This window comes from Argiope bruennichi, chromosome 8, assembly GCF_947563725.1.
Source record: "Argiope bruennichi chromosome 8, qqArgBrue1.1, whole genome shotgun sequence".
NCBI classification, from domain to species: Eukaryota; Metazoa; Arthropoda; class Arachnida; order Araneae; family Araneidae; genus Argiope; species Argiope bruennichi.
In genome coordinates, this window is record NC_079158.1 from 74,032,037 (window position 1) to 74,044,314 (window position 12,278).

The 12,278-nt window shown below is 28.6% G+C and overlaps 1 protein-coding gene across 2 annotated transcripts in view; it reads right to left on the bottom strand.

The window, feature by feature from the left end:
• LOC129980908 (homeobox protein Meis2-like) overlaps window positions 1-12,278 on the bottom strand; it is a 309,336-nt gene that overhangs the window by 132,543 nt on the left and 164,515 nt on the right. For both annotated transcript variants that reach the window (XM_056091384.1, XM_056091385.1), the window contains exon 7: window positions 3,219-3,358. In XM_056091384.1, the coding sequence (XP_055947359.1) occupies window positions 3,219-3,358 (140 nt within the window). The remainder of the gene's footprint in view (window positions 1-3,218; window positions 3,359-12,278) is intronic.

Here is a 12,278-nt window from a genome sequence, read left to right on the forward strand (position 1 = left end):
TCGAATTCACCTTTTCAAACTCTCATAAATCGTAAAAAAAAAATAATAATAATAATAATAATAATAATAAAAAAAAAGATTTATTTATAATTTGTAATAAAAATTTAGTTAATTTTGGAATGCTTGTTCGAATAAACTTTAAAAATACACATTTAAAATGTTTATTTTGGAAATTTGCATGAAAGCCTCACCATTTTAAAATAAACTAAATTGATTTTTAATTAAATGAAAACTATAGCTTCTTATGGTTCGATTCATTCAAAAATGTATCCTACAACAAGGAATATTATAATTTTTTTAAATAATAAATCCTTTTAATCGTCATAAATTTTAGAATAACTGATGAATTTAGATAAAAAATTTCATTTTTTTTCCTTTTATTTAATGCTTAATTTAAGTCGTTCAAATTAGCATGAAGTTGTTTTATACTTATGTCAACATGAAATAGAAATCGCACTAATTACATCATATCAATCTCTATTATAAAGTATATTTTAAAAATATTTTATATATATATAGTATATACAAAATAACTTTAAAAATATATTTTTAAAAAGTTACATTTAGTTTAAGTTAATATTCAAAATTATTAATAAGTTAATTAGATTAATTATGAATATTAATACGATTTGCTTCATATTAATATTATTATTATTGTATACAAATCTCCTTTAAGAACCAAAACTGGTTCGCCGGAGATTATGGTTATTTGTCATTTTAATCGAATCGTTTTGATAAAATTTCATGTCCATGATTCCATCAGACATAATTGTCAGACATTAAAACCTTGTTATTTTAATAATTTTACAATATGCTCAGTTCATTATGTAAATGAATTTTAAATCTAACGGAGATCAGTTTCATGATATCATGGCAATAATATGTCCGGTTTATCATATTCTAAATTTAACAATAAAATAACTTTACTTTTTTATTCGCCCTATAAACTATATAGATAGATATTCAACAGAATACGCTCTATATCTTACAAAAATGGAAGTAATAAGCAACTAAATATAGGATGATAAAATGAAAACAGTTTCGGTTTAATTCACTGCAAGGAAAATATAATCGTGAAATATATTTGAAAATATGTTAAAAAGTTAATTAAATTTAGTCAAAAGAAGTTTACAGCAAATAAAGAGACGTCACTGAAAAAATAATTTTTTGGACTTTAAAAAATGGCATAAAAGTCATTTTTGTGAGGGAATATCTTCAGAAGTTAACGAGAAAAAAGATCAAAACATAGCTTTTTTTTAATTAATTAAAATTCTAATTAAATTTTCAAAAAAAAAAAAAAAACTCTTTGAAATGAAAATTTTGACCCTGCAAAGTTATCTCGGCCGAATTGGGAGCTCTGGGTCAAACAATCTGGCCAGTAGAGCTTCATTATACATACATTTATTTTTATTATTAGTAAAGATGACCATTTTTTTATTATTAATAATAACCTGATTTATTTTACATTATTAGTAGAAATTACGCAACAATGCACACAGTTTAATACCAAAGCCTGGCCTATTTTTAACCATCATTTTAAATACAAACTCAATTACACTGAATGTGTGTAATCATTTATTTTTCCACAGCATGAAAGCATAAATTTATTATTATTCACACACTCGCACTACGCACAATAAAAACTGTCTCCTAATGATGTCAGCTGTTTATGGGGGCCGCACCGAACACTCAAGTGTCCCCTTTTCAAAAAGACTCGGAAAACAGCGCTCTATATATAAACGTATACATAAAAGACAACGGGTGTCGGGTATATCTATATAAAAACACAGATAGCTTTATACAGAGGACCAGGCGGATTCGAAGTCAATGAAGGTAAGCTGTTTTCACCAGCTGACGCTTCCACAGAAAAGCCTCCCACCAGACACAGGTCAGCTTTTAGAGGGGGAAGAAGGCGTAAGGGGGATTCGGCAGTGGGAGAATATGTGCCGACAAAACGATATAGGCCCGCTCCTCCTTCTCTCATGCTGTGTCACATTAGAGGAAACACCCGAAATAGAACGTTTTGAAAGGTCCTCCCCTCCGTCCTCATAAACGAGGGGCTTACTTCATTAAGGTTTCCAAGTTGACTCCGAAGTTGGTCGGCAGCTGCTTTTGATGCGGATTTAGAATGTGGGATGGATGCAAAAGGAGGGGGGTGAGGGGACGAGATTCAAGTCTGTTATGAGTTGTAAGGGCAGTGTCAGATGCGTTCGTGTTCCAGCAGTGATTTCGGCAAGTGTTATTGTTACTTTCTGCGTTGAATTCTAGGTTTTTAATTAATTTGGGCTTTTTAAATTCGTGATGGCTCTGAATACAAAGAGCCAAGATAACGTTCAGTAAGAATACGGTACGGACCAAGATAATGTTTTGTGCATAATTGTATATTTAGGTGGTGATGTAATATGAATATAGCGTGGCTCTTATTTTGTAGTGGCCCACGATCAATCTCCGACAGATGTGTGTATTTGCCGAGAAAAGGAAAGGTATGAAACGAAGTGCAAATCGCGAAGAATCTAAAGTAAAGAACAGCTTTGAACTCGATGTATATTTTCCCTTACTACTTTCTATTATTGATAAATCGTCAATTGGGTTTATTGATGGTCGAACCGCAACTAAATATGGCAACTTCATTAACTCTTAACTTCAATAAATAGATTACCTAATTCTTCCGAATTGCTATGTGATATCCACCAAGTCATCTAAACTAAGCTATAACTGCTTCAATCATTACACTGGAAATAAATGATTCAATTTGTCTCACAAATGACAACGAATAAATTCCATGTACTTTACAGAGAAAGGAGGTTGGCTAGGTGAACCATTAAGAAAGACTTGAAAGAACTAAATTCAAAGAAATAATTCATCTTTACTTTCCTCAGCTTAAAATACATAAATAATTCCTATTATTAACAAATAGCGAATCACTAGACAATCTTCAATAACTGGCTGTATTTGAGTAAAATACTGGTGCAGCCCATGTTATAGGTATGGACTGTGTTCTGCATATGAGGTAGCCAGGTCTCATCAGCATATCCATCGTCTAAAAAACTGTGCTTATAAATTCGATTTAAAAACCCTTTAATTAACGTAAACATTAAAAAAGTAGCATTTTTTATAAGAAAGTAGTATAGACGTTAGATGAAACAGTGATCAAGTAATTAGCAATATTTAATAACGAATAGCTAAATTATTTAGGATAAAACATAAATGGTACTTACTGTCAGATGCTGAAAGAGCCACGCCCTCATGATGTTTGTGGCCACTTTGGGGAAAATTCCTCGCTTCTTTTGTCGTTTTTTACTCCTATCGTCATCGTCATCTTCGCCTGTCCCATCTCCAGAGCCAATACTAGCATCACCTGAAGGAAAATGAAATTGTTATAAATATGTCAAAAGCATATAATTAAATAAAACTGAATAGTTTTAATAGCAAATGAAACTGAAATTTCGAAATATATAACTATTTAAAAAATTTAGAAATTAAAAATCATAATAAAATCACTTGAATGTTTATGTGCTCGTTTATTATCACGAATTTTTGGTATAAAATTAAACAAAATTTCGCTGAAATGCAATTGAAAATTTTGAAAATATGTGTAGAAGAGAAATACGGAAGAAAAGAAAATACATATTTTAAAAAAAATACGAAATTCCAAAGCTTTTCTATATTTAAATAATAAAGCATGATAAGAGAAAATACATTGCAAAACACAAGGTCAAATCAGTCTTAAAGTGTTTGGGTTTTTCACTAATTTCCAAATAGAAATCACATTTCTGATACATTTCGAAAATATGTCATCAAAGAACAATTATTTCTTTATTATTTTCTTATAATGATATTCAACAGGAATTTAAAATTGTATACTGGTATTGTATAAGTAGTTGTGATCAAATTTGCATCCTGTGAGCATTTACGAAGTTGCATAAATGCCTTTCAGTTTATCTTTATTTTAATGTCTTTCAGTTTTCATTTATTTTTATTTGCTATTAAATAAAGCAAGCAATATAAAAAAGACAATAACAACAACAAAAAAAAAAATGTTAACATTATACAATGAAAGGTGTGAGCTGGATGTAATAACAATTTTAATTATCACCCATCCCTCTTGGAAGCTGTCATAAACAGTTCATAGGTATTTAAAGCCCCAGCTTGCTTCAGCATTTATCTTTTCATTTACAAGGTAAAAATGGCGTACAGGACAGCTTTTAAGCATTATAAAAGATAAAAGGTGGGACACATTCTTCTCAAATCTAATAATCAACTCTCCATCCTTCCTACAAGTCGTTTTAGCATAAAGCAGAAGGAAAGAAAATGATAATCTGCGGCACACACATATATCAAGATACGCCACTGCTTTTAGGAGAAAGCAGGGATATCAGATACCCTACGTGCGACATCCTGATCTTCCACTTATCAAGGACAAGATAAAACTGTCTTCGGGGGGCCATCGACAAATGTGCAAGTTATCACTGATATATGGGTCTACGTAGTGGTATATCAAGATGAACTGTTGGTATGTGTATTAAAGAAGTATCAGATATCTTTTTTGGCAGAGAAAGGTGAAATAATCTAAAGGACTTATCACAATAAAGGAGTAAAAAATATAAAAACTTCTTCAATTAAAAATATTTGAATTATTACATACTTTACTCCGGCTTTTTTTTTTTTTTTTTTTTTTTTTTGTACAATAAACAGTAACAGCTGAACGCGACAATATGAAGAAAATTATGTGGCATATCATTAAGGGAGTAAAACAGAACTATACATGATCAAATCCATTCTAGAATAGAATACGTTATTTGAATAATATTAAATTTTAAACACTACAATCTATGCGCAGAAGCATTATTATTAAAAAGCAAATTATTTCAAAACTAGGACGCTTAAAAATATATATTTATCATATTACTACATTCATTGGTTATAGATCGTTCCGCTTATTATTAATTTTGAATCTTCATTGTTTAAATCAATTTTACGCAACAGCAAGAAGGTTAAAAATGTTAAAGACCCCTCAAAGAAAAATAATAACATAGCTACATAAAGCACTGTTGATAGAATATTTAATATTAAATAACCAAGGGATAATAAACTTGAGTAAAACTCATTCTGTACTAACTATAATTCCAGATGAACATTCTAAACTCACTATTTTTAAATGGTTCCATAACTATATAATTAGAACAAGTTTTAATACACACGTTGAAATTATTGATTCTAATTGACATTGATTGCAGAAAATGCAGTATAAGATTGTACTATTAAGTTTAACGGAAGACAATTGAAACAAGAACAAAGAGTCAATGTTCTAAGAAATTATGAATGGAGGCATTTATAAATTCTTTCCAGCAAGACTCAAAACTCACATAATAAATTTTTAATGAAAGGTTTAATGCATCAAAATAGGAAACATTCAGAAAACATTTCCTATATTTTAAATATGTTTTAGAGACTTTTCTTGGCGAGTATCGTATGACAACTACAAAATAAATATCTACACTTTCCTTAAATGGATCTTAATTCACGTCACTCCATTAAATTATTAAATGGGGGTAAGTTTTCAAACATGTTTGGCCTTTTTAAACCTTGAATCTTTGCATCGTTTTTGCTTTAAAGTAATTGTGAAGAATTAACTTTCTAACGGCTATTACTTCGACAAAGGATTTTTTTTCCTTCATTAATTTTCAATAGAAATTAAGCTTGTATGTATTTGAGATATCTATCGGTTTGTTTCTCTTCTTCATTTATTTTATAGGTAGAGCACAATTTGCAATATTTCAAAATTACTGAGATTTTATTTAGTATTCCATACTTGATGAGCGGAACCATTTCAATTACTATTATATATATATATATATATATATATATATATATATATATATATATATATATATATATATATATATATATATATATATATATATAGTTAATAAAACCGAATTCAAAGCAAAGTCAGAAACATTAATTGCACCATCACTAAAATAAGCATATGTTATCAGGTCCTTGTTGCAGACTGAATATTGCAGGACATCCCCCCTTAAAATACGTTCCCTGTCGCCTGCATCGAGTGTCTGTCCCAGGGGTGTGGGATATTTTTTCCCGGAGCACAAAGGGTATGTGACGTCAGAATCGGGATAGGGTTTTGCGAGCAAAGTGAAGGGAAGGCGATTCGGACAAGCCACGACACCAATAATTAGGTTGAGGCTGCGACGCTCGACGTTTTAAGGCTCTGAAAGGTCCTCGGGACGTGCTTCGGGTGGAAAAGGCGGCTCGGTTTTCACTCTTCGATTCGCCTTTCTGCCCTCTCTTGGTTTTATTTTTATAAAACGACAGAGAATGTTTTTGGCAGAAATGTGTCGAATTTTCCAATGTCTGCGAAGGGATTTCAGGAAGTTTTAGCATGAATCTACGACCTAGAATCGAAAATCTAGCTAGAGCTTTTGATGATTCAGAAAAGATTTATTTAAAAAAGCTTTTACTTTAAATGTGTAGTTGTAAAAGTAATATAAAATAATAAAATCTTCATAGCCGAAAGTTTAAGCCAAAATATTCTCACTAATACTAAGGCCAAACGTGACCTATATGTACCAAACAATAATAAAATAAATAAACCTGGAGGATTAAAATTGGATTTAAGGAAAGTATAAATCCACTGAAAATATTTTTTGAAACAAACATATATATATATATATATATATATATATATATATATATATATATATATATATATATATATAATATATATATATATATATATATATATATATATATATATATATATATATATATATATATATATATATATATATATATATATATATATATATATATATATATATATATATATATATATATATATATATATATATAGTAACCAATCTAAAGTTAGAAATATTTTGAAAACGAAACTAAATAGTTTCGGAATCACAACTTAAAATTATTTCTTATTCAAACTAAAACCAAAAAAGGATCCGGAAAAGCACCATAGTATTTAGAGAGCGCAAATGCAGCGACTTCTAAAACACAGATGAACTGAGACAATAGTAATAAAAACCAAGTTAATAGGAAAAAATCAAAATTAAACCAAATAAAAAAAGAATCCAGCCTGAAGACTTTTTCAAGGGTCATCCTCAGGCAGGGATTTAAATTTTTTTTATTTGGTTTAATTTTTATTTTTTCCTATTAACTTGGTTTTTATTACTATATATATATATATATATATATATATATATATATATATATATATGAACGTAGAGTGTTTTTGGGTTCTAGAGAGCATGATCGTTGAAGAATTGAAGAAATTTTGCCTTGTCATGAGAACCATTGCAATAAGTAGTCCCCCTGTAGAAATCTAACTAATAACATCTTTCCATCCTATTGTTACAAAATTAAATCTCAGAGATTACAAAAATAAATAAATAAAATGATAACATTCTTTCTTATAACAAAAGTACTGTAAGCAAAAAGCAAAAAATAAATAAAAAATATTACAAAAAATCAGCTTTAAAGCAACTAGAAAGCTTAATTCAGATTGGTGAATGATTTTCCACAATTAAATATCTTTCACGTTAAAAATTCAATTCATAACGACAAACTTTTATTTTATTCTTTTATATTTTATTTAGAGAAGAGTTTTGTTTCATGAATTAAATACAAATAAAAGCCTGTATTTACTCAAAAGTTTTCTACTATTAAAATATATAGAAACTGGAAAAGAATAAGAATTAAAACAAGACAAGACTAACAATCATTATAAACAATAATTAAGTTTAGCACCATAAAAATTTCGAGAAATAATTGACGAGCTTAAAATATAAAAATCCTGTGACTGAAAAATACAAAGGAAGCGGAAACAATTTGGAGCTCATTATTTCGCAAATTGAAAACGCAACCTCTTGCCGAGGCACGATGTGACCGGCTAAACAGCCAACAATATTGTTTGGACATCCATCGGAGGTCCGCATTCCAGGCGTTTCAGATCGAAGACTCCCTCCGCGTAATTAATAGCATCAATTAATTAGTGGACAATACCCAAGTGTCAGCTTGCAAGACTCCTCATTTAAGCCGGAATTCGATTGTCCAGAAGGGAGTGGGAGGATTGTTTACTCGTCTTGACGAGGAGGGGAATGAATTCTCAAAATTCCGACGAATTCCATTGCAGTGTCCGAAACTTGAAAAGTGGAATCTGTGAAGATTGGTCTAGAATATATTAGTTCCAATGCGGTGTAAATAGTTTTAAAGGAGATGATAGAATTATATTTTAAAGCCGGTCTCATTTTTATTACAAGATTCAATAATCAAGGCGAAGGATTTTAAAGATAATATCATATTATTGAATATTTTAATATAAAATTTAGCAAATTTAGATTTCGCGTTCGTAAAAAAAGGAATTGGTATAAATTTGTATGGCTTTTTATTAAGAATTCTTGAAGGAAAAGATAATTATAGGGAGATAAGGAATAATTTTATTAAAAAATTTATGCTTCGTGTTAAGCAATGCTAAGTTACTGAATATGATTGAAAATATTAATATGGCTGTTATGATTAATATTTATTATTTTTAAATAAGATAATAAAAAATAATAAATATTAATGATTACTTTTGATTATCTTAATTAAATGTCAACTGATATCTGAATTTGATATTAAGAATATTGACAGCATTCCCAAATTTTCTGTATTAGCTTTGATCACCTTCCCCTTCCTTTCATATACACATATTTGTTGAAACTCGGTCTCCTTGTAGTAAAATTCAAGCATTTAAAATTAAAATAATCCAAATAAATAATCCAATAAAATAATTTTCCAAAATCTTGGAAAAAAGGGCTGAACCACCCACCCCCCTTTTTAAATAAGAAAATATACCCTCTCTCCGTTTTTTTTTTTCTTTTCTTTTTTTTTTTTTTCCCTTCCCTAGTTAGTTTTCGGAACATTTTTCGAATATTTTCTGGTGTCTTCTCGCATTTACTGGCATTATGCACTTTACTCAGGTATTATAAAAACACTATTACTGATGTAAAATGTACATATTATTTTCTCAATGAAAACGATTGTCACCCAGTGGAAATATTTCGACGTCTTTAAATGAGAAACTATGATTTTTAAAGGAAACGTTTATCAAATCTAAAGTTATACAAAACTTTTATTTATATAAATTTAGCGTTCGGTATTAATGAAGGCGTGGAATACTTCATATCTGTAAAAGAATTATCTTTATCTTTTTAAGAGACAATTTAAAGTTTTCTAATTTCTAATTTTATTGTTATTATTCATTTATTTTGCTTTCAGAAAATACTGCATTTGTTGCAGATATACTGAATCACAATACCTTTTCTGAGTTACATCGCAAAACTTCGAATTTGATCCTTTCACCCTTACATTCAATTCACAATGACTGTCCCCAAGTGCAGAGTAAAATGAAAGAGAGTGGAAAATGTCCTGAGGACATCTTCTTATCCTAACACATGCTCTAGCCTTAGGGGTGCATCTTTCACTAAAGAAGTCTTTTTCTTGCTTTATTTAACATTTTGTTTGGCTTCCCGGTTCGAGGTGTCAATTTTTAAAAGCAATACTCTATTCCCTCAGGTTTTTCACTTTCGAAGAGGAAAGAGGCAAAAAATTGGACTAAATCCATGGAATAATGGCTGACTTTAGGGTTACAAGTTTCGATGGGCTGATAAGGATTGCCCCTCTTGGCGATTAAGCTCGAAGAAAGACACTTTCATGAATTATTTTTGAAATTTATTATAATGTTAATGTTTTTGATTAAGAAATGGTCGTGAAATTCAAATTATATCCTGATTTTAGCAATCATTGCATGAACTGGAATGAAGAATATATATAACACACACACGGGCAATGATATGATAATAATTATGATTCATTAATAATTAACAAAAACAATTAAGTATGGTTATCTGACAAAATTAAATAAACTTAATATTTTTTTTAAATTATCTGTAAACAACAGTGTTTACAGATTACAAGATAGTTTTATTTTATTTTACTATTCATTTTATTTATTTATTTATTTTTACTGTTTTGTAATATTGAAAAATCTACTGTTTGTTATTTTAAATTCGGCCACAAAATTCTCTTGAGTCTTCATTTCGGAAGAGATCAACAGTTAATTTCTTTGACCAACAATATTTTTTCCTTTGACAATCTGACACTTTTCACTAAATAATTTAAGTTAATTTAAAACTATAATCTATTCAAAAAACTATTTAAAAATAATCTATATAAAATTAATCCATATATAATCTAATCAATACAAAACTATTTAAACTCTAATAATTATTCTTTACATTAGTTAATCATTTAACATTTTATTAACAAGGAAATTTGACCCCCCCCCCTCCAAAAAAACCCCCCAAGAATTAACAATCAAATTATCTTCGTGATAAATTTCTAATTAATATACATGTATAATAATTCAAATGTGAATAATTTATTGGTCTTGGGAATATGAACAGTAACAATGTTCAGTAGAGAGTTTTTAAGTTGGGACAAAACATAAAAATGGGGCATAAAATGTGGGGGAAAATATGTAATACATCGTTGTGTAGATAAACAGCTACTCTTTTTTTCATATTTGAACGTTGTTTGCCAAATTAACCTAATAACTTACCTTATTCGCTATAAAAAGCGGTAATTGGGGTTTAATAACCGTGAGATATCTTAATACATGATGCCAAAAAAATTTTATGGATATTAGGGTTATTAAGTTATTTCTTCAGCTTTTGTTTGCCGAAAAACTAGCTTTTGCAATTATTTGCTCTGATTTTTTTTTAAGTACCATTACAGTGAGAATGACACGTTTAGCCTTTCCATATTTGCTTTAAGACTGTGCATGGAAATTTTATAAAAGATAATATGTAAATAAAGTTGTTTACAAATTACAATAATTTGTAGCTGAAATAAAAATGAAACATTTAATAATTCAATATCATAATAATAGATACTTAAATGCATTTATTTAACAGCAATTTCGGTTTTATAGAAATAAAGCGTTTTTCTTTATTTTAGTTAATAAGAATTTATTTAACACACACCCACACAAAAGAATAATTTAATTTTTATATTCAGATTTACATAGAAAAAAAATTAGAATTTTTTTAAATTCATTAAGGATTGTGAGTAAAGAAAATAAATAAATAAAAGGAGACCCAGCATGTACGGATTTTTCACTTTTTTTCAACTTTTGCATTTTATTTAAAAAGGGAGATAGCGCTTTTTAACACAATAATGTTTATAGAATATCATGCTTTCAATAAATTGCAACATGCATCATGTGAAAATCATTCAAAATATTCTACAAACCATGTAATCGATTTTAAAGCCGCCAAAATTGACACGTGGTTATTTCTTGGATGGTAGGTTCTCACTAAGAAAGGGTTTTTAGAATTTCTTTATTTTTACCTCAAAACATTCGGGGCATGTTATTGTACAAAAACCATTTATAAACTATTTTAAAAATTATAAAAATAAGCTTTTTAGCTATATTAATTTTAATCCCGTGCAGTGTTTTCTCTAATTTTAATAAGCGGAACAATAATTACAAGAAATACAGATAAATTATAATAATAATTACAGTAAGAACAGAAGATTAACAATTATAACAGGAAAGTATTCATTTAAAATTTGTTTTCCAATTTTTTATTGACAAAAAATTGAATATTTAATTGTTTCTCAAAATGCTCTTTAAATTTTTCTTATACTTCAGCAATTGTAAACTAAATTTGCAGAACTATTATAACAAATATCTCAAACTTATGGAGAAAATCAGCTATCAAAAGTTTTAAAATCGATGCTTAAATGATATTGTTATATTTATTTTAATTTGAAAAAAAAAAAAAAAACATTAGGGACAGTAAAATACATTCATGTCCAAATCGTGCTCCAATAAATATCACAAAACAAACTAACAGGCAGGCTGATAATAATACGATTTTGTAGTATTAGTACTGCAAATAGAGGGCTATAGTTCTATTGCAAAAAACAGGACTGCTGGCGAGGATCATAACATATTTTTAGAAAAATTTACTTTAAACAAATTACATCATATATATATATATATATATATATATATATATATATATATATATGTGTGTGTGTGTGTGTGTGTGTGTGTGTGTGTAAATGGGACAAATCCTCTCCTCTACCCCCAAAAAGGAAATCAGACTTAGGCTGATGATAATAGGATCATAATGTGTAAAACGTCCAATAAAACAAATACATATTGCTAGGAGGTTTAGATCCTTTGAGAATCGAAAACA